This window comes from Lepisosteus platostomus, chromosome 1, assembly GCF_059453375.1.
Source record: "Lepisosteus platostomus isolate fLepPlt1 chromosome 1, fLepPlt1.hap1, whole genome shotgun sequence".
In the NCBI taxonomy this organism is placed as follows: domain Eukaryota; kingdom Metazoa; phylum Chordata; class Actinopteri; order Semionotiformes; family Lepisosteidae; genus Lepisosteus; species Lepisosteus platostomus.
This window is the reverse complement of record NC_142611.1, coordinates 38,667,158-38,688,692: the sequence shown is the minus strand read 5'-3', so window position 1 is coordinate 38,688,692 and position 21,535 is coordinate 38,667,158. Positions and strand designations below refer to the sequence as shown.

Sequence of the window (21,535 nt, the reverse complement as noted above, 5' to 3'; positions counted from 1 at the left end):
TGAAAAAACAAATCCAGACATTTTGCTAAATTAATTAAAAATAAAAAAACAGTTAATAATTGAATGCATAAGTATTCACCCCTTTGCTTTGACACACCTAAATTACCTCTGAAGTAACCAATTCTCTTCTCCAAGTCACAGAATGACTTGACTGGAGTCCACCTGTGTGCAGTTGAGGTGTTTCATATGATTTCAGAATAAACACACCTGTGTCTGGGAGCTTTCCCACTTAGTGCATTTGCAAGGAAACACTACACCATGAAGACCAAGGAACGTTCCAAGCAGATCCGAGACAAGGTTCTTGAAAAATACCAGTCATGGCAAGGATATAAGAAAATTTCCAAGGCATTGAATATACAGTACCTCGAAGCACAGTGAAGTTCATCATTAAAAAGGTAAGAAAATATGGAACAACTGTGAATCTGTCCAAAACTGAGTGTCTGGGCAAGAAGAGCTGTAGTAAGGGAGGCGTCCAAGAGGCTACGGCAACTCTAAAGGAGTTACAGTCCTCCATGAGAGAGATTGGAGAAACTGTACATGAGACAACAATAGCACGCACACTTCATAAATCTGGCTTGTCCGGAAGGGTGGCAAGAAGAAAGCCTTTGTTGAAAACTCATATCACATCTCGGCTGGAGTTTGCCCAAAGGCACGTGAGAGACTCACCAATTTGGAGGTAGAGTCTGTGGTCTGATGAGACCAAAACTGAACTTTGTTTGGCACAAACCTAACACAGCACATCACACTGAGAACACCATCCCTAGATTGAAGCATGGTGGTGGCAGCATCATGCTTTGGGGATCCTACACTGCAGCAGGGACTGGAAAAGTCATAAAGATAAAAGGAAAAATGGATGGAGCTAAGTACAGAAAAATGCTGGAGGAAAACATGCTGCAATCCGCAAGAGCACTGGGACTTGGAAGATAATTCGTCTTCCAACAGGACAAGTGCCCGAAACATACAGCAAAAGCCACACTGGAGTGGCTTAAAACCAAAAACGTTAATGTCCTGGAGTGGCCCAGACTTGAGCATCTGTGGAATGACTTAACAATTGCTGTTCACAAACGGTCCCCATCCAACTTGATGCAGCCTGAGCAGTTTTGTCAAGAAAAATGGGCAAAAATTCCAGTGTCAAGATGTGCAACGCTGATAGAGACTTACCCAAAGAGGCTCACAGCTATACTTGCTGCCAAAGGTGGTCCTACCAAGTATTAACTCTAGGGGGAGGGGGGTGAATACTTATGCATTCAATTATTTTCAGTTTTTTTATTTTTAATTCATTTAGTAAAATGTCTGGATTTTTTCTTTCACTTTGACATTATAGAGTATTTTGTGTTGGTGAGTGGCAAAAATTCTCAGTAAAATACATCATGGCCCCATGCTGTAACACAATAAAATGTGAAAAAGTCAGAGGGGGGTGAATACTTTTGCAAGGCACTGTACTTGTGGAATACAGTTTGAGAAATTGTTTTCAATGTTAAAATTGGTAGAGAGGGTAACATTGGCCAAACGCAACCTTAATTAGACCAATCTGACTCTTTTCCTAATTGTAAAGATTTCTATAACTTTAAAGAGACAAAAAAACCTAACCTAACCTAAAAACCTAACTAAAAAGACACCCACTCCCTTTACAGAAATATACAGCATTGTGTGCAAAAAGTGTGATCAAAAAGCACCCTCTCCCACCAGGAAGTGAAAACCTAGCATGCCACTGGTACAAGGCTGGCTCTTACTGGTCTTCCTTTTTAAAGCACAACTCAAAAAGCTCTTTGAGACATGTTCCTGATTTAAAAGGACTACATGATTCTATATCATTTTGCATTTTATCAAAAGATTAAGGGATCATCTGAAGAATCACTTGCAACACCACCTGCTAAACAGTGACCTTAATGTGTATTGGGACAACATAGTCAAAACAGTTATTTTGCCTTACAGTTAAACAATTTGGAAAACACTTTAATAAACTGACACACCACAGGGTACAGCAGGAAAGAACACACTTCCTCACACTTGTCACATCTGAGTTGTCAATAGGGATAGAAAAGCATTACCAGATCCTCCAACCAAATGAAAAGGGTCACATTTCCAGTTCTCTTTAAAAAATAATAGTTTTTAGTGTATCGGAGAAATCTGAAAATAATCACTTAGGCAACTTTCAGAAGATCAGTTTTCATATATTCTTTGTGGAATTATTTTTTGAAGAATCTGACTGGATTCACCTTCCTCTACCTAACCCAGGATGCCAACCTTATAATGCCAAGAGAGATCCTCCAGTTTTGCAACTTTGCTTTTCCGGTCAATTCAGCTTCATTGCATTATCTATCTTTTAAATTTTTATCTTATTTAATATTCCTTTGCTCATCTGATACTATCAATTAATGAGAACTGATGATTTCTGAATAGTTCATTTTGCACAAGTTGCCAACAACCCAAAAACACATGAAGTTTAAGTTCTTCCAACCTCTTCTTAATTAACGTTGAATGAAAAATCTGTCTTTTCCATGCCATTTTAGGATAACAAATACAAAATTAAAAAAGAGAGGAACAACAAACGCAGTCTAATAGTGTGGCAAGCAATAGGAGCACTTTCACTCATGTAGTCATGTAGTCAATTTTTTCTACTTAAACCTAATATTGATTCAAAAAGATTCATTCAAAGAAATCTAATAATATCCTCATTCTTTCTGTAGTCAATGGAAATAAAAAAGACATTTGTTTGATACATACCAGAAGAGAGATTCCACTCTGTTGTCTGCATTAGACTGATAAGAGTGTGGTGATTTTTCCATGTCTCCAAACTCCAGGGCAATTTGTCACAAACAGGCAGCTGGCCAAATTTGTTATTTAAATATGAAAAATATGAGTGACATGTGCCTAAAATATATTAAAATGAAAAATGTGTATACATTTAGAAGTATGTACATCAATATCCAGTTTAATTTAGAGCATTATATAATTTCCTGATCCTGTTTTTAATGCATAGTGAAATACGTTTTGTTAATTATTTTATTTTTTTATAAATCATGTTTCCCTATAGTAAATAACAGATTTCAAATATACTTACAGTACAAGCACAGATTTCCTGGAAATCTTACAAGTGGATGGGTAATGCTTTTTTAGTTATGTTTAGTTTTTTACTATGTTTCTTTATTTTGTGTGTTTGCCACACATTAAAAAATGTAATCCCAAATAAAATAGCAATTGCTAAAACAAATATTATCAATACAAAAACCTTAAGAAAAAAAAATACATACAGTAGTAAAACCTAAATAGAACAATGGCAGATAAAATGCAGTATATTACAAAATTTCAAACTGGTTTAAATGAGCTACCACAATACTCTACAGTACATGAGTAGAATATAATAAAATAATTTCCTTTCATTTCTTACCTTTATTTGTGATGTCTCTACTTTGTTTAAGTATCTGTAGAAAAACTGGGATAATTTCTGATATGTTGTCACAATAAAATAATTTCCTTTCATTTCTTACCTTTGTTTGTGATGTCTCTACTTTGTTTAAGTATCTGTAGAAAAACTGGGATAATTTCTGATATGCTGTCACACATTTGATATTTCTGATCCAGCTCCTCTAACATCTTCTGAGGAAACAGGGGGTTAACCACCTACAAATCACAAGTCTTGTCAGTTTCATAGTGTATTATCATACTTGAATAACTTCAGAGAAAAACTAATCTTTACTGTCCTATTTTTGCTCTTTCAATAGCTTCCTGAATCATCTGTTGGAATCACCCCACTCTCTTGTATAAAGTCTTAATTTAATTCCTTTCAATATAAGTTATACAATAATTATTACTTTAAGTAGTGGTTATATTTTATTAACTGAAATTCTACTGAAGTATTTATTGCTGGATTGCTGAGCATATACCTTTCATAATCACACCTTGATTTCATATGATAAAGGTTATGCATATGAAATATATATATATATATTGCAATTTCTAAATGCTGCTGTACAGCAAACTTCCCAATTCAAGTTTTAATGGTTGAGTGTTAGTCTGATAAAATATCCAGGATACCTGGAACATTTGGTTAACAGTTGGTCTTTTCAAAAATTAAATATATTAAAACTGAAGGTAAGTTAGGTAATAAGCATAATGCAGCAGAAAATCTGTTAAAAACACAAACAGTGCTACAGAAGGGTAACCGTTATATGATTAATTACTTACAGATTCAAACCCATTTGCTTCAAGGCGATAGTACTTCACTGGGCCAAAAAAGCCCTGTATGCTGGGTAAAAACCTGCTGCCTCCAATTACAAAGTATCCAGAAGTGTCATTGTAGTGTATAGCACTGTCAAAACTGGAAAATATACAGTAGTTAACATCTTCTAAAATGTAGACTCATTTGATTTGCAGCTTCCTGCCACTGAATACAATTTTGATTCATACAGTAAATATTGTTTTTTTTAACAATTAAACAGGAAAACTGATTATGATTACCACTTGAAACATGATTCAGAGAAAGTACCCATGTGCTTTTCTGTGGCTTCTGGTTTGTGCAGAGCTATACTGTATCTGAAATTAATTTCCTATGGATAAATGAAACTTCTTTGCATACATGTATGGGAAAAATAATAGAAGAATAAAATATTATCTCAGATTTTGATGATTGCTTATTTATTTCTGTGTTAATACAGTTACAGACTCTACAACCATACACGACAAATTTGTTTATCATCAAAGTCAAAACCACAGAAAACCATTCTTAAAGAACTGTGCATCTTATAGAATCAGAATTCTCAGTTTCATAACTAAAGCAAAACAAAAACGTTTTGCAAATTATTTCCTCAACTATAATTTTTCTAATGTCATTAATTCTGTAAATTCAAGATTCTTGTATTAGTACTTGTTTATTCATTAATTCTTTTGTTTATTGAGATGATGTACCCAGAAAGGAGCTAAAGTAAACATTTTTTTTTTATTAGAGCACAAAAAGTGTGTGTATGCCTACAGTGATCCTCCACAAAGATTCATTATGAAGTGGAGTGATTATAATGATTACGCAAATGTTCACTTTTTCACATACACATTCTTACATGCATATATGTATTACCAATGATTTTGAAACATCAATAAAAGCGCACACAAGCACACAATACATAACAAGATACTGCTTTGAACATACAGATATATTTATATAAATTTTTTTATTGACTTTGTTTATTTATAAACTTACATGTATGTATGTTTATTTTCAACCGTTTCTTTTATAGACTTCCAAGCAGTGACATTCAACGTGACCTGAAAAGCACAGCAAAAGTAAACAGGCATAATCCATAAAAATAGAAACAAATTAATATAAATCAAGTCTGGTGTGCTCCTGGTATGACACAAAATCGATTCAGGACCTGTACTTCAACTGTCCTTATGGTATTATGATTAATTTAATTACAAATTATAGTAATTCCAGTGCAACCTGTGCAATCTGCCACCATGATAATAGTCATTACTAAAAACAGCAATCACTTCTACTTTCAGTATCAACCGGGTGTAAACATCTGATAATCAGGAAAGGAGGTCAGCACAAGAGCCAGAAATGTCAGAATGAGGAAGCAAAACAAGACATTGGAGAAATCTCATCATGACTGGTTTGCACAGTCCACAACTTAATATCTCTTTAAACAATAATTGCTCGAGTGTGTGGATCCATATTGGCCTTATCAGAAAAATTTGGGTTAATGCAAATATAATCATCTTCAACAGCAGGGGATAGTGAATGAATGATGTCAACTTGTAGACCTTCTTGTATGACACAAAGTAACAAGTAAAGGTTTATTCCATGCTGAGAAAAGAAGACAAGAAACACAACATTTTGGCTGTGGAGTCTACTTCATCCACTTCGACCCGAAGAAGGCTCCACAGCCGAAACATTGTGTTTCTTTTCTTTTCTTCTCAGCATGGAATAAACCTTTACTTGTTCCTTTGTAGCCTACGCATGCTGATGCAGCTACCTACCTGATCTTCTTGTATGATCACATCTTAATCCAAAATTGCACCCGTAGGTGCTTCCATTCTCAAATAATGTCACTATTGCTTTAGATACTCAAAGATTAAACACTCTTGTGGGATGTGTACAAGGTGCCGACTAGTCTATGCATGTTCTTTTATTTCTATACACAAAAGTTACAGATGAACAAACAGGATACTAATAATCTCAGTAAGGGTAACTGACTTTTGCCAATTTCCTTGTAAGACATCTTGCAAATTAAGAAATTATTAATAGCTAAATCTTACGTAATACTCCAAAGTCTAAGGCATCTAAAGTGTACCTTAAACTTGGTGTTAATCCAAAATATTAAAGTTAAAACAAATATTACATCTTATTATATGAGGTTTTGCAGGTCAAGAGGAAAAGGTTCAGGATTGTGCCTAGACTATGTCTGTTTTCAATATACAAACTGTATATTTAAAATAAATCACAGAGATTAAATAGATTTACTCAACAGCATTTCTTAAAGGTATCTGTAATACAGGCCATGTAATTAGCTTAACCTGTCAGGTTACATTTGCCTATATCACTAAAACAAGTTCTCCTGCATTTTGTTTAAATGCCATGAAGGACAGCAATTGATGCAAAGACTAATTGTTTTCACACACACACAGTTGGTCTAGAGCACAATTATAAGTAAAAAAAGAAATACAACTTAGCAGGTTACTGTATCATAAGTAATAATCATTACATATTTAGTATATACACACTTGAAAATGTTTTATTTTTAAAAATCACTAAATCCCATTATATATATTTTCTTTTCCTGTAATACTATATACGTTTATCAGATTTAAGTGATTTCCAGCCACTGCAAAAGAGCAATATCTTGAGCTTTGGACTATACAATATTTGTTATGTCACTATGAAATTGCTGTTTTTTTTTATTTCAAGCTTAAATGAAAACAAGGTGAATCTTTAATATGGAAATCGATATCAGACTGTGTCTTCTGTTGAAGAAATATCCTCCATTATGTTCATGCTGAACTGTAAGGTGTTTTTATTTTAATAATGGATAAGCCTTAGTAGAATCAGAATCAAAGGTAAATGTCCATTTGAACTTTCCTCATTGCGTATTTTATTCAGTTTTGTAAGGCTCTGTGGAACAGAGTGGAGAATTTTTATTGATTTTCACCACAGTACTGGAATGTACCTTTGTTCCTTCCAGAGACACATCCAGGCGATACCACATCTTTAGGGAGAGTCCAGTAAAGGATTTGAAAGCGCTGTCTTGTCCTGATGCAAGATGGACCTGGATAATGATTTCCCCTAAAAATATTACACAGTTTGTGACTCACAAAGTGGAACAGAAAAACTTTTCCTTGAAAAAAAAAAAGAGATACAAACGACGGAACTGAGATATAAGAAGCTTCTAGTGAGCCAAGAGGAAACTCCAGTTCAGGGTAATGGAGGAATGTTTTGACTACATTCTCCTTCAACAGCCCAGAAATAATTATTAATGTGGACAAACCCAAGTCATCCAGATGGAAAATTTAGGGTTCTATTATTAATCATATTAAGCATAACTCTTTAATACAGTACTATGTTTGTCTAATAATTCTTTGGTCTACTTCCTGTGGTATTCAATCTCAAAGCAACAGACCATCATGTTATACTGTAAATCTTTTGAAGGACAATAAAACCTGAAAATAGCTTTAGGTTATTAATGATTACTTTCATCATTTATCTTGTACCATTTATTTTTAAAAGTTATTTCTGTTGATTTCCTTACTTAGTGCTAAATGAGTTTCTGTGAAGACTCTAATATGAATTCTAACTGGACAATCTGTTTTGTTTCACGACAGCCAAGAATTAATTATTGTTTTAAACACTGTTTAGTAAAAGATTGCATTCAGCAAATGACATTCTTAAATATACAGTATGTAAGTTTGCATAAATAATCTAGGAAATGTCAACTTTCCAGAGGACAGAGCTGACTGACATATAATGCTTATTCATCTGTTAATCCGTTAAGACTAAGGCTGACCTCTTGTCACACACTTCTGATCATAAATATTCAGTACAATACTTGATGCCAGAAGGAAGAAGCCTCAAATAAACAAAAATGCACCAACAAGTACAGGACTTCTAATTATGTTTTAATAGGTTAGATTGTATTTTGCTTTAATGCAGGCCTTGAAAAACTGTTGAGCACAATTACCTGTCAGGTATTAAACCCACTGAATCAATTATAGTATACTTATTTGAAATGCCTTTTATCCATTGATTTGAAATGTACAATGTTTACAAACATATAAATGCATGCTCATTAAGGAACTTGCTTTGTCAAAAACTTGTAAAAACAAGGAAAAAGTCCAATTTACATATTACCATCTATTTTATATAATCAATTTAATTTATTTAAATATAATCTATGGATTATTTTAATTAATATCCAAGGATTGCATATACTCATAATAACACTAAAATAAAACAAAAAACTTAATTTCCACATGCTCTTGATGTGCATTGGATTAATACTGGTCTGAACTATGAGTACAGTACATTGATTCAATAAAGCATTACATAAAAAAAATAAATTTCTGTCTGTTTCACATTGGGAGTGCCACAGATTATTACATGTACAGACAAGAAGAATGAGAAAGCAAAATCAAATCTCAATAAATCTTTTTTAGCCACATACAGCAAATATACTTTAGGGCTTACTTACCGTTATTAGTTAGTAATATTAAAGGTGTGTGGTACAAATTGTTTTCACTCACATGTTGAAGAATTCCACAAATTTGACTGTTACACAAACTAAGCAGGTAGATCCAAACTGAAAAGGTAAACCTAAATGGGCAATGGATTAAGAAAATAATGTTTTGTTTAAAAACATTAATGATGTTAGACACATACACTGTAATTTCAGTGACTGCATTGGGCTATACAGTACCAATGGACAGCAAAAAACTAAATCATCATGAATATCATTATATCATGAATGCATAACTCATTTCTACTTGAAGTGTAGCTGGGATTTAGAATGACAATGAGCAATCTTATAATAACTTTCATAATTGTTATTTCCAGATGATTTGTAATAAACGTGAGCATGGGAAAATATTGACACAGTGACAGTGAATTCCTAAATTCCTAACATCACCACAAACCCAAGACTGCCTCTGAAGTAGCTAAAAGACTGCTTCTGTATTCTTTGAACTGTACTGGGTATACGGTATACATTGTTTGTTTTAATTCTTTGTCACCTATAAAATACTGTCAGAGAAAAAAACAAGAAAGAACTCACACAGCTACTTTGCATCACTTAAGAAACACAATTTTCTTGTGGAAGGAAAATTATAATGACTCATGTTGTGATTACTGTGTTCTTACTCTTAATGTTTTCAGTAAATGCTGGCTCTTACCTCAAAAGCATATTATAATTGGGGCTCTCAACTCGTAAAGATGCTAGCTTTGAGTGCCAAATAGCTCTAAGATCCTGACATTGCCAGTTTGAGGCTGGGTCACATCACTACTTCATTATGATATGGATTCCTCAAACAGAAGTACCTGTATTATGCTATATTTTATCCTTTAAATCACAATCATTTTATAGTGAACCATTTGCTGCTACTTTTGCTCTTTTACTCCTCAATTCACAGATACAGTACAGTGATTTGTGTGTTGCTGTGCTGGTACTGTATCCAACAATCACCATGAAAGTGGGAGTAAGTCCTACACATTCCTGGGCAGCAGCAAACCATGGTGACATCAGTGAGGAATACATCTCTCCTCCAGTCGGTGCTGAATCTCCTGTACTATATGTCACTATAGAGCTAATTTCTTGTCAAAAGATGTGTGGCTCAATGGTTGTAGAGATTGGCAGGGCCCATTAAAATGTTAAAATAATTTGTGTTCACTAATCTGGTATATAATAAATTGCTATTCTTAAAAAAGCATAAAATAAATGCTTAAATAAATAAAATAAATCTCTTATCTTTTTCAACCCACTTTGACCTTAATGTCAGTCTGCTGGGTAAGACTCGCTAATGTCTTTGTCTATTGTCAAACACAGCTGTTTTGAAGAAAAAAAACTAAGCAAATAAAAATCTGATTAACAGATAAAAACAATCTTAACTATGTAGGTATGATACTGTATGTTTGATTAAAGGCAGGACCAACAATTTCAATGATGCCAATAGTAACACAGGCATAGACAACATTATAAGTTTTTGGTTTTTTTTAAATAGCACAAGACAGAAACATACATAATGTAGATATGTACTGCCCCTAAAGACCTAGAATTTATTACATTAATTAAGTTGAATTACCTGGGATTGTGGACCCTCTGGACTCTGATCTTTTCAAAATCTTTATTTATAAAGCGATCCAACTTTCTGATTATTCCAAATCTCTCTCCAGTGCTTGCATGTGGGAAATTTAGCATATCCACAGTGTCTGAAAAAAAATGAAAGTCTATTAATATTTGAATATTTCCATAACAAAAAATAAGCAAGTAGTAATAATAGAACAGTATATGGAAATCTGTAGACAAAAGAGTTTGATGTTCAAATGAGGATATACACATAGAGCTTTGCTTGAGTGTTGATTGGACCAGTCTACAACTAAATAATAGATAAAAACACAAGATTATCATGATTATCAAACACAACACACACTGATTATCATGCTGTCTTATACATCTGTTGAGCCAGTGCCTGGCATACATTTATTCATTACTCATGTTTATTATCTATTACATGGACTCTTAACTTTACAAGTCTCAAACTGCTGTAATAGATCAAATTTTTGTCATGTGTCACAAATTGGAGAGGGCTGTTTCCAAACTCCTGCTTTAACATTATAGTATGAGGTGAAATGTCCATTTCCCTTCACACAAAGCTTATACAGAAACAAATATATTTGGAATGATGGTCTGAGAAGTGGTGAACTGTGAACTGGGCAGTGTGGGGGACATAACTAAATGTTGTAGGCATCTTAAAACAGCTGGGAAGAAAGTTCGATAAGAACATGCCAAACAGACTCTGTTTATCTAAATAACTAAACAATAAAAGTATCACAAAGACTCCAAGACTGTTCACACTCTATTCACGCGCTTGATCACGTACTAGGAAGAACACAGCCTGGTATAGCAGGTTCATAACATAAAAGGTTGCTTTCTTGAAGGGATGCTACAGGAGCAGCAATGTGGTGGAAGTCCTCTGAGCCAAATGACAGAGAATTGTGTCTGCCCCATTTGTATTTTTGCTTTTTTCCCCACTGGATTTCATTTCTTTCATTTTATGTATCTACAGTGCCTTGCGAAAGTATTCGGCCCCCTTGAACTTTTCAACCTTTTGCCACATTTCAGGCTTCAAACATAAAGATATAAATTTTTTATTTTATGTGAAGAATCACCAACAAGTGGGACACAATTGTGAAGTGGAACGAAATCTATTGGATTTTTGAAACTTTTTTAACTAATAAAAAAATGAAAAGTGGGGCGTGCAAAATTATTCGGCCCCTTTACTTTCAGTGCAGCAAACTCACTCCAGAAGTTCAGCGAGGATCTCTGAATGATCCAATGTTGTCCTAAATAACTGATGGTGATAAATAGAATCCACCTGTGTGTAATCAAGTCTCTGTATAAATGCACCTGCTCTGTGATAGTCTCAAGGTTCTGTTGAAAGCGCAGAGAGCATCATGAAGACCAAGGAACACACCAGGCAGGTCCGTAATACTGTTGTGGAGAAGTTTAAAGCCGGATTTGGATACAAAAAGATTTCCCAAGCTTCAAACATCCCAAGGAGCACTGTGCAAGCGATCATCTTGAAATGGAAGGAGTATCAGACCACTGCAAATCTACCAAGACCTGGCCGTCCCTCTAAACTTTCAGCTCAGACAAGGAGAAGACTGATCAGAGATGCAGCCAAGAGGCCCATGATCACTCTGGATGAACTGCAGAGAACTACAGCTGAGGTGGGAGAGTCTGTCCATAGGACAACAATCAGTCTTACACTGCACAAATCTGGCCTTTATGGAAGAGTGGCAAGAAGAAAGCCATTTCTCAAAGATATCCATAAAAAGTCTCGTCTAAAGTTTGCCACAAGCCACCTGGGAGACACCCCAAACATGTGGAAGAAGGTGCTCTGGTCAGATGAAACCAAAATTGAACTTTTTGGCCACAATGCAAAACGATATGTTTGGCGTAAAAGCAACACAGCTCATCACCCTCAACACACCATCCCCACTGTCAAACATGGTGGTGGCAGCATCATGGTTTGGGCCTGCTTTTCTTCAGCAGGGACAGGGAAGATGGTTAAAATTGAGGGGAAGATGGATGCAGCCAAATACAGGACCATTCTGGATGAAAACCTGTTGGAGTCTGCAAAAGACCTGAAACTGGGACGGAGATTTATCTTCCAACAAGACAATGATCCCAAACATACAGCAAAATCTACAAAGGAATGGTTCACAAATAAACGTATCCAGGTGTTTGAATGGCCAAGTCAAAGTCCAGACCTGAATCCAATCGAGAATCTGTGGAAAGAGCTGAAAACTGCTGTTCACAAACGCTCTCCATCCAACCTCACTGAGCTCGAGCTGTTTTGCAAGGAAGAATGGGCAAGAATTTCAGTCTCTCGATGTGCAAAACTGATAGAGACATACCCCAAGCGACTTGCAGCTGTAATCGCAGCAAAAGGTGGCTCTACAAAGTATTAACGCAAGGGGGCCGAATAATTTTGCACGCCCCACTTTTCATTTTTTTATTAGTTAAAAAAGTTTCAAAAATCCAATAGATTTCGTTCCACTTCACAATTGTGTCCCACTTGTTGGTGATTCTTCACATAAAATAAAAAATTTATATCTTTATGTTTGAAGCCTGAAATGTGGCAAAAGGTTGAAAAGTTCAAGGGGGCCGAATACTTTCGCAAGGCACTGTATGTATTTTTGCGTATTTTGCACGTGTCCTTAAACTAGGGTGTCTGCTAAGCAAAACAACACTTTACATATAGTTGTAGGCTTACCAGATTCATGAGGGCAACGAGGAATCCTGTTTTCAGTTAATCGCCATATTTGTTCAGCATCCCACTGAAGACATTTCGTGTGGTTTTTGAATGGACGTTGAAAGGGTGGGAGAGCCTTCAGAACTTTAAAGGTGTTCACTTTGGCTTGTGCGAAGCTGTCTACATACCCATTGTGTTCATTGTGGTGGTGACTATCAACAATCCAGGCCCTAAGGACCACACTTCTGATGCTAATTGTGTGTTTTATGAAAAAATCCTCCCTGTAGACCATGATGTCTGGAAACTTCAATAACACTGTCCGGTTCCTGGTAACATGAAGGTGTTTTTCATTTTTCCACCTTGTCCTGTAAATAACAACTCCAGTTCTAAACTCTGAAGAAGCTACAACTTCAACAACAATTGTGCAAGGCCTTGAACACAGGTATTGTATTGAAAGATTGTAGTTATCAATGACAATATCTTGGTCATAATCAAACTCAATAAAATCACAGTCCATAACACTTTCAGTGGGAACTGTAGCAGTTACTGTAGTGAGTGATGTATGTTGGCAAAAGGTTGGTAATCGAACCTAAAGGAGAGAAAATAGATCATAAACAAACATACCAAAATATTATTAAAATATTTTTTTCTTTAAATCCAACTTTGTGAATGCAAAAATCATTGATAAAAGTAATAATTTCAGCTGTAATGGAATGAAATTCATAAACATGATAGCCTACATTATCATAATGATTATCTGAAGACTCCTTTCAGTAGTAGAATCAGTCGGTAATAACACTGTGTTAAGTTTATTATTTTGTCATAGAAAACAAAAGTAGGAAGAACAGATCTACAAGATTTCTTATTACATACAGTATCAGGTACTTTCAACTCTGGTCCTCAAAGTCCAGATTTGGGATCCCTTGCTGAGTACAAAATTCTGGAACATCCTGTTTCAAGTCTCATCCCGTCATGCTTCGTGCTACCACAAAGTCATTTATGTTATTTATGGCATCTGACAGTGAGACCTAAATATTATGGTTCTGAATTTAGATTAATGTCATTAATAACCAAAGAAGAACTGCAACAACAACGGAACCAGAAAAAAAAATCCAGCTTATTTAGTAATATTGTCGCCGAAAAGATTTCATAGAAATTTGAAGGCACACAGATAAACAAATACGACTCTCATATACAATGTCTTGTAAGATTACATTACAGAAAACACTACGCCACTGATAGCGTTGTTAAAACCGAATGATATTCAGTTTAAATAGTATGGGAAATATATATTAGGTTCCGGCTCCGCCGCAACGCTGAATTGGATAATGCGGTAAGAAAATGGATGAATGAGAAGTATATATAACTATTTTGTGAAGACAAACACTAACATTTAAACGAAACAGAAATATCAAAATCATGACACATCAGTCCATCGCACATTTTGAAAAGCAAATAATACCAACTAACCCGGAAACGTGACAAGTCTCAACAATCATTGCTTACCAAAGTGAGAAATAGTAGAGTAAATAATGCTGATCGCATGACACCAAAACTTCTCAGAACAAACATTTTCGTCTTCATCCCTATCCCTTCTTCTGTATGTTCAGGATTGATATTGCAGCCGAAACTTTTCTGAAGCGCAGTCCATGCAGTTTTGCCTCAGGTATTCAGCAGTATTTTTTTAAAAGGATGCCTTTAATAATTTATAAAGAAGCTAAATAAAACATATATATATAAAAATAAGAATGACGAGATTTGTTTTACTTTGTACGAAAACTAATATTTTTACACTTTTGTTTCCTTTTTGCCGGTGGAATTTAGGAACGCCCTCCCTAATCAAAATGTACAGACAGGTGAGAGCACCACCTGTTCTGTAAATCTGATTCAGGAAGCAGAGTCTTCCGTTGTATTGACTTTATTATTATTATTATTATTATTATTATTATTATTATTATTATTATTATTAAAGTTTTGGCACAGCATTTAAGTATTTTCTTTTACCTTATTAATATGAAAATTCTAAGACATTATCCTATAGTTAGTTAGAAACATGGGCTAAAACAACTGTTTTAACAATGCCTACATATGCTATTTTTTCTAATTTATAGTTACTTCATACTGTATGCAATTGTATTTTCTACAGTTGAAAGAAGTTTAACTTTTTTTTACCGCTAGAGGGAGACGTAAAATCATCAATGTTTCCTTTAGAATGTGTTACGTTTGCTCCGGAAGTGCGTCTACGGCTGGCTGTGTGTCTTCTTTGCTTTGCGACAAACATGGGGCGGAACACGAAAATTGCGTTGATCTTTGGAGGTTTTGTAACTGCTGTCGGTGTTGCATTTTATCCTATATTTTTTCATCCTCTTACACATGTTGATGAATACAGTAAGTGCAAACGATATACGTGGCTGAAACGGTCATTTGAAGGGAAACTTTAATTTTAAAGATGACCTTTTCTAAAAAATGTTGAATGAACTTTTGTATACCTTATTAAAACGCACTGATGCGTTTAAAACGTCATTATTAAAAATAACAACATGACCGACTCCCTCTTAACATAAAGTTTGATATTAGGAAATTAAAATTCCTAAATTAGTATTTTAATCTTTCATTAAAAAAAATAGGAGGCTATTAGTAGTAGTTAATTAGATGGATAGTGCCAGTGTCGGCGACCATGTGGGGATTGTCTTACAATCAGGATGGTTATTCAATGTCAGGTCAGCTGTACCCCTGTGGCCTTCAGCAGTCACGGAAGAATCATAATGCCTTGTGTTCGGTCAAGCAGAAGCATCAGCTCTTTTCTCAATAACTGTTACCAGTGTTTAAGGAAGAAAAGAAGTTGTTACAAATACTGTAAATTAAGTACAGAAATATATTTAAAAAGTAGCAACTCCCTGGAAGAGACAAAAACAGCAATGTTGATAGACTTCCATTGTACCAGTAGATTGTTTTGTGGGGTCACCAATAAGATTTTTATGTATCAGTTGGGGAGACAGCACTCAGTATTTTTAATAATGGGATACAGTATGTACTCCACATCATCCTAATACCATCAAGATTCAGACAGTTAAGATAAATCATGGTCAATGCTTTAATTCAAAAGCAATTTCCTAGCAATACCACTTGTTATTGTTCTGTAACTTCCGTAGATTAGGTTAATCTCTGGGCCATCATGTGAAAATATCATTTTTTAAATAATGTTTCTATGTCAGTTGCTCAAGAAATGTTAATAGAGGAGAGTTACAGCCTTTGTGGCTGAGTGGAGATAAAAAAATTGGATTGTTGCTACATAAATGTACTATATAAGCATTGTAATTTAATATACTGTATGTCTTTTTTTGCTTGTGTAGTTCATATTATCCAATTTGCTTTAATACACATTCATATTGTAATTTGTTTTAACAGAGAAAATTCAGCAAGTGAACAGAACTGGAATCAATCAAGAGAATGTCCAACCTATAGGTAAATTTAGTTAAGATACTGTTTTGTATTTGCTAACCTTTTCATGTGACCATAAATCTTGTAATACAGGTAAAGAAAATGCATAGATTCTACCCCAAAAGGTTACTGTTATAATGCATGCTTATGTTGCACTTCACACTTTTGTAGTTGCTACATTGACACAAATAGTTACAAAGTAACTGGGGAAAATTAATTAAGTCTAGTACCCATTTAGGACAGTTGTAAACTGATCAATTGCTCAATCTTAAAGAATAGTTTTACTTAAAATTTGTGCTCGAACGAATGAACCATTCATTACTACTGAAACTGAATAACAAGATTGTTTTTCATAATGTATGAAACTGGACCTAAAGCTTGCAAACAAAGAAAAACAAAGACTTAAAATCTTTCTTGTCACTTTAGGAGTAAAAATTTGGTCTGATCCCTTCAAATCAAAGTGAGCCATTCAATAAGATGAAGAAAGTAACTGGAATCAGATTATACGGACACTCCGAGTGAAGAAAGTGAAGAAAATTAAATAGTATACAGAGAAGGCTGAGGTGTTCCAAAATGTATGTAGAAATCGAATTCTGTGCCATTGACCACAGATGTCATGTCTCCAGTAAGGAAGAAGGGTTGCTCTGAATTAGGCTGTTTTGTATTTAATTTTAATTTTTGTCATCAGAATAATTCGTAATGAGTGTTTATTTCTTGAGGTTCCTCTGAATTTTGAAAACTTATCTTAAACTACCTAGAAATTGTATTTCTTGCCAAGCATTTTTGTTTTCTTATTCAATGTCTGTGCTCCATTAATAACAGATCACATGGAATTAATACATCTGAGAGAAATATTTTTCAGTTTTTTTGTGGTTTGTCAATCCCTGATACATGAACATAAAGAATCATTTTACATTATTGTTTTGTTACATGGAAATTGATGTAATTATGTAAATTATAATAAAAAATTTAATGACATTCAGTGTAATTAAGTGATTCAAAATCTTTACTTAAAATTATCTTTATTGTTCAACCTACAAGAATGCCATAAGATATTTAAAAAAAACCTTTCACAATGTGATGTAGAGTGTTATTGGTAATTGTCTTTACAGGAGAGATTTCTTTAATGAATAAAATAAATCTTGAGAACCCCAACATAATTTTAGAGGTTACTTTAGAAGAAAAGCCTGTATTAAAAAGAGACAGTAATGTGGTTTATTTTTACTGTGTTGTATGCTGAAACTGATCTTAGAATTATTAGTTCGGAGGATTTGAAAGTGTTTGATTACACTGGATTGAAAGATTAACAAGTTTTTTGTTAATAATATGATCATAAAAATTATTTTGTAGGTATATTTTAGTATACATCTAGGTTATAGTGTTGTTAAATAAAAGTTTTTTTTATTCTGTGTCCTTTTCACTTATGTGGTTGATAAAAGTTTATGTTGACATATCCTTCATTTGGCATAACCTTTCCATGTGTTTTGCAAAGAAAATAAATGCCCCTTTTGTGTATCGTGAACATGAGAAAACAAAAAAAGGTTAATTACAAGGATGTTCAAACTTTGTCTCATCTTATTCATTTGGTAGTTAGTAACTTATGAGTCCGTGGATCTTACCCAGCCATTTTTTGAAGGATGCTGGAGAATTTGCTTGTTCCAGACCCCCACAAGTTTTTGAATACTAGAATAAGGTCAAAACAACATAAATGTCTCTGATCAAAACTGGAAATGTTCAACTGTTTTAATGTGTGACCACAGAGCATGTGCATACAGTATATCTGGTCACTCTTCTCTGGACTGATTTTAGAGAAGCAAAGTCTTTTTTGCATCTTGTCAGTCTGAGTGTGGTATTACTAGTGCATTATGAAAGTTTTGCTATTAAGATTCCTTAATTTAAATTATATAATTATATATCCTAATGATATATTAGGATATACTGTCATGTGGTAAAGTACTCCCTCTTTCAATTCAATGGTTTTACATATCAGGGCATAAATAACAATCGTCTGGTCCTCACCAACTTCCATAATTAGACAAATCTAGCCTCAGATAACAGACAACACATAACAGATTTCACTATGTCATTATTCATCAAAAAGTAAGCCAAAATGCAGAAACCATGTGGGAAAAATTAAGCACACCCTTACCGCTTCCATAGGAATTAAGAAGGTAATTAGCGCCCAGGTGCTGCTAATCAAATGCATGTGATTAGTTGATCATCAGGAAGTGTGACCACCTCTATAAAAGCAAAACTTTTGGCAGTTTGGTTGTCTAGAATCATTCAGGTGTGTGTTAACTCCATACCAAGGAGAAAAGACATCAGCAATGAACTCAGAGAAGCAACTGCTGCTGCTCATCAATGTGGTAAGGGTTATAAGGCCATTACCAAACAATTTGAAATCCATCATTCTACAGTGAGAAGGATTATTTACAAATGGAGAACATTCAAGAATTGACTACATTACTCTGCTCTCCTCCCCACTGATAGCTGATGTGTGGTGAGCGTTCTGGCGCACTATGGCTGCCGTCGCATCATCCAGGTGGATGCTGCACATTGGTGGTGGTGGAGGGGAGTCCCCATTACCTGTAAAACGCTTTGAGTGGAGTGTCCAGAAAAGTGCTATATACGTGTAAGCAATTATTATTATTAAGACAGTTGCCAATCTTCCCAGGAGTGGGCGTCCCAGGAAAATTCACCCCAAGGTCAGACCGTATAATGCTCAGAGAAATCGCAAGGAACCCAGGAGCTACATCTAGGGATCTACAGTCCTCGGTTAACATGTTAAATGTTAAAGGTCATGACAGTACGATCAGAAAAAGACTGAACAAGTATGACTTTCATGGAAGAGTAGCCAGGAGAAAGCCCTTTCTTTCAGTGTATCACCACAAATACCTTATACCATCAAGCACGGTGGTGGGGGGGTGGTGATTTGGGCTTGTTTTCTAGACATATTCTAGATACAAATGTGAAGCCATCTATCCAACAGCGAAAGCTTGGCCAAACTTGGGTCATGCAACAGGACAATGATCCCAAGCACAGCAGCATGAATTGCTGAAAAAGAAAAGAATCAAGGTGTTGGAATGGCCAAGTCAAAGTCCAGACCTCAACCCCATTGAAATGCTGTGGCGGGACCTTAAGAGAGCTGTGCATAAAAAAATGCCCTCAAACATCAATGAACTGAAGCAATGTTGTAAAGAAGAGTGAGCCAAAACTCCTCCAAAATGATGTGAGAGTCTGATAAACTCAAACAGAAAACGATTACTTCACGTTATTGCTGCTCAAGGTGGTTCTACAAGCTACTGAATCATGTTCTTAGTTGTGTACCTAGTTTTTCACACATAGCTTCTGCATGTTGGCTTATTTTTTGTTAAATAAATAATGACATAGTGGAATCTGTTATGGGATGTTTGTCACCTGAGGTTAGATTTACCTAATTCTAGGACCTAGTTGGGACCAGATGATTTTTTGTTATGTCCTGATATATAAAAACATAGAATTGAAAGAGGGTGTACTTTCTTTTTCACATCACTGTATCTTTCAATCATAGTATCATATCATGTTATGATACACCCTAATAATAAGATAAGATCACTTTATTGGCCATATACATTTTCTTGCATTAGGAATTTGTCTTTTTTCCACATATCCCAACTTGCTCTCTATGATACAAGCGGACAGGGAGAAAAGCTTGGGGTCAGAGCGCAGGGTCAGCCATTTATATGGCACTCCTGAAGTAGTTGGGGTTAAGGGGCCATGCTCAGGGGCCCAATGGAGTAGGATTCCTCTGCCGTCCATGGGATATGAACCGGCAACCTTCCGGCCATAGATGGAGATCCTTAGCCACAGAGCCACCCACCACTCCGAAGAAGTTTCCTTTGTGGCAGCGGTTGAATTAGGGTTAGCAGTGGGATTTTATTAGACATAGTTTAAGGATGTTCTTTCCATTTTATTCTAGTAGGCTGAGACCAGCCGTCTTCCATCACCTGACCAATTGATGAAAAACAATTGGTCTGATCGTTTTTAAAAACTAGGAAGCCGAGACTCTTTGAGGGCTATAAAACTCTCCTATCCAGTGAAAAAGCAGATTTAAAGTATTAATAATTAATAATGGGAAAGCAAATTCTTTAAATTCTCCTCAGACAGGAAGTTAAAACAGTAAGTCATGTCAAAAAAGGTTACTAGCCACCAGCCATATCACTCTGCACCTTACAACTGGCAACCCACTGAAGCTAAGCAGGTATGAGCCTGGTCAGTACCTGCATGGGAGACCTCCTGGGAAAAACTAAGGTTGCTGCTGGAAGAGGTGTTAGTGGGGCCAGCAGGGGGCGCTCACCCTGTGGCCAATGTGTGTCCTTATGTCCCAGTATAGACATGGGGACACTATACTGTAAACAGGTGGTGTTCTTCAGATGAGACATAAAACTGAAGTCCTGACTCTCTGTGGTCATTAAAAATCCCAGGGTGTTTCTCAAAAAGAGTAGGGATGTAACCCTAGCGTCCTGGCTAAATTTCCTATTGGCCCTTACCAATCATGGCCTCCTAATAATCCCCATCTATGAATTGGCTTCACCACTCTGCTCTCCTCCCCACTGATAGCTGATGTGTGGTGAGTGTTGTGGTGCACTATGGCTGCCGTCGCATCATCCAGGTGGATGCTGCACATTGGTGGTGGTGGAGGGGAGTCCCCATTACATAAAGTGCTTTGAGTGGAGTGTCCCAAAAAGTGCTATATAAGTATAAGCAATTAATTAATAATATCAGGTTTAGGTTCTCAATTAAGGTTACACACTACGATTGGGTATCAGGTGCTGGATGACGCGTAATCTGAGAAGCGAATGGAAACTTCAAATTACAGTCTTCTCAGAGCTGCATAAGGACAGGACTGTCGAAAACAATCCAGCCTTTGGTCACGGTGACACCACAGTCCTAAAATATGGATCAGAGGCTGACAAATCTCTGATCAAACCATGCTAAAAAAAACAGCATGGGCTTGAACTTGAACAGTCCCTGTGTTACCGTGTGAACACTTTAAACATAGCCTTTAAGCATAAAAAAGATTAACAGAACAACCAGGCTTTTCTGAGAGGCAGAGGGCTGTACCCACTGCTAATGTAGATCCTCTATGTTTAAA

The 21,535-nt window shown here is 35.5% G+C and overlaps 2 protein-coding genes across 3 annotated transcripts in view; one reads left to right on the top strand and one right to left on the bottom strand.

Annotated features, from left to right (window-relative positions):
* LOC148677917 (protein sel-1 homolog 3) overlaps nucleotides 1-15,077 on the bottom strand; it is a 39,115-nt gene extending 24,038 nt beyond the window's left edge. The window contains exons 1-9 of one of the 2 annotated variants that reach the window (XM_088628086.1): nucleotides 14,467-15,077; nucleotides 12,982-13,549; nucleotides 10,285-10,411; nucleotides 8,682-8,803; nucleotides 7,164-7,279; nucleotides 5,198-5,262; nucleotides 4,189-4,321; nucleotides 3,492-3,624; nucleotides 2,728-2,874 (exon numbers count right to left, since the gene is read on the bottom strand). In XM_088628086.1, coding sequence (XP_088484212.1) covers nucleotides 2,728-2,874; nucleotides 3,492-3,624; nucleotides 4,189-4,321; nucleotides 5,198-5,262; nucleotides 7,164-7,279; nucleotides 8,682-8,803; nucleotides 10,285-10,411; nucleotides 12,982-13,549; nucleotides 14,467-14,544 — 1,489 coding nt within the window. In that variant the 5' untranslated portion in view covers nucleotides 14,545-15,077. The remainder of the gene's footprint in view (nucleotides 1-2,727; nucleotides 2,875-3,491; nucleotides 3,625-4,188; nucleotides 4,322-5,197; nucleotides 5,263-7,163; nucleotides 7,280-8,681; nucleotides 8,804-10,284; nucleotides 10,412-12,981; nucleotides 13,550-14,466) is intronic. The other variant, XM_088628096.1, reaches the window with a different exon arrangement.
* A 112-nt stretch (nucleotides 15,078-15,189) lies between these two features.
* smim20 (small integral membrane protein 20) lies at nucleotides 15,190-17,379 on the top strand. The gene is made up of 3 exons (XM_088628111.1): nucleotides 15,190-15,348; nucleotides 16,369-16,425; nucleotides 16,828-17,379. The coding sequence occupies exons 1-3, from the start codon at nucleotides 15,240-15,242 to the stop codon at nucleotides 16,863-16,865; spliced, it is 204 nt and encodes a 67-aa protein (XP_088484237.1). The 5' UTR covers nucleotides 15,190-15,239; the 3' UTR covers nucleotides 16,866-17,379.
* Nucleotides 17,380-21,535: the final 4,156 nt, after the last annotated feature.

What these genes read in the sequence shown, in the direction of transcription:
- smim20 (XM_088628111.1), top strand. Translation starts at nt 15,240, where the DNA reads ATGGGGCGGAACACGAAAATTGCGTTGATCTTTGGAGGTTTTGTAACT. An exon ending in TACACATGTTGATGAATACA is followed by an intron (nt 15,349 to 16,368) that starts GTAAGTGCAAAC and finishes TTGTTTTAACAG; the next exon opens with AGAAAATTCAGCAAGTGAAC. An exon ending in AGAGAATGTCCAACCTATAG is followed by an intron (nt 16,426 to 16,827) that starts GTAAATTTAGTT and finishes TTGTCACTTTAG; the next exon opens with GAGTAAAAATTTGGTCTGAT.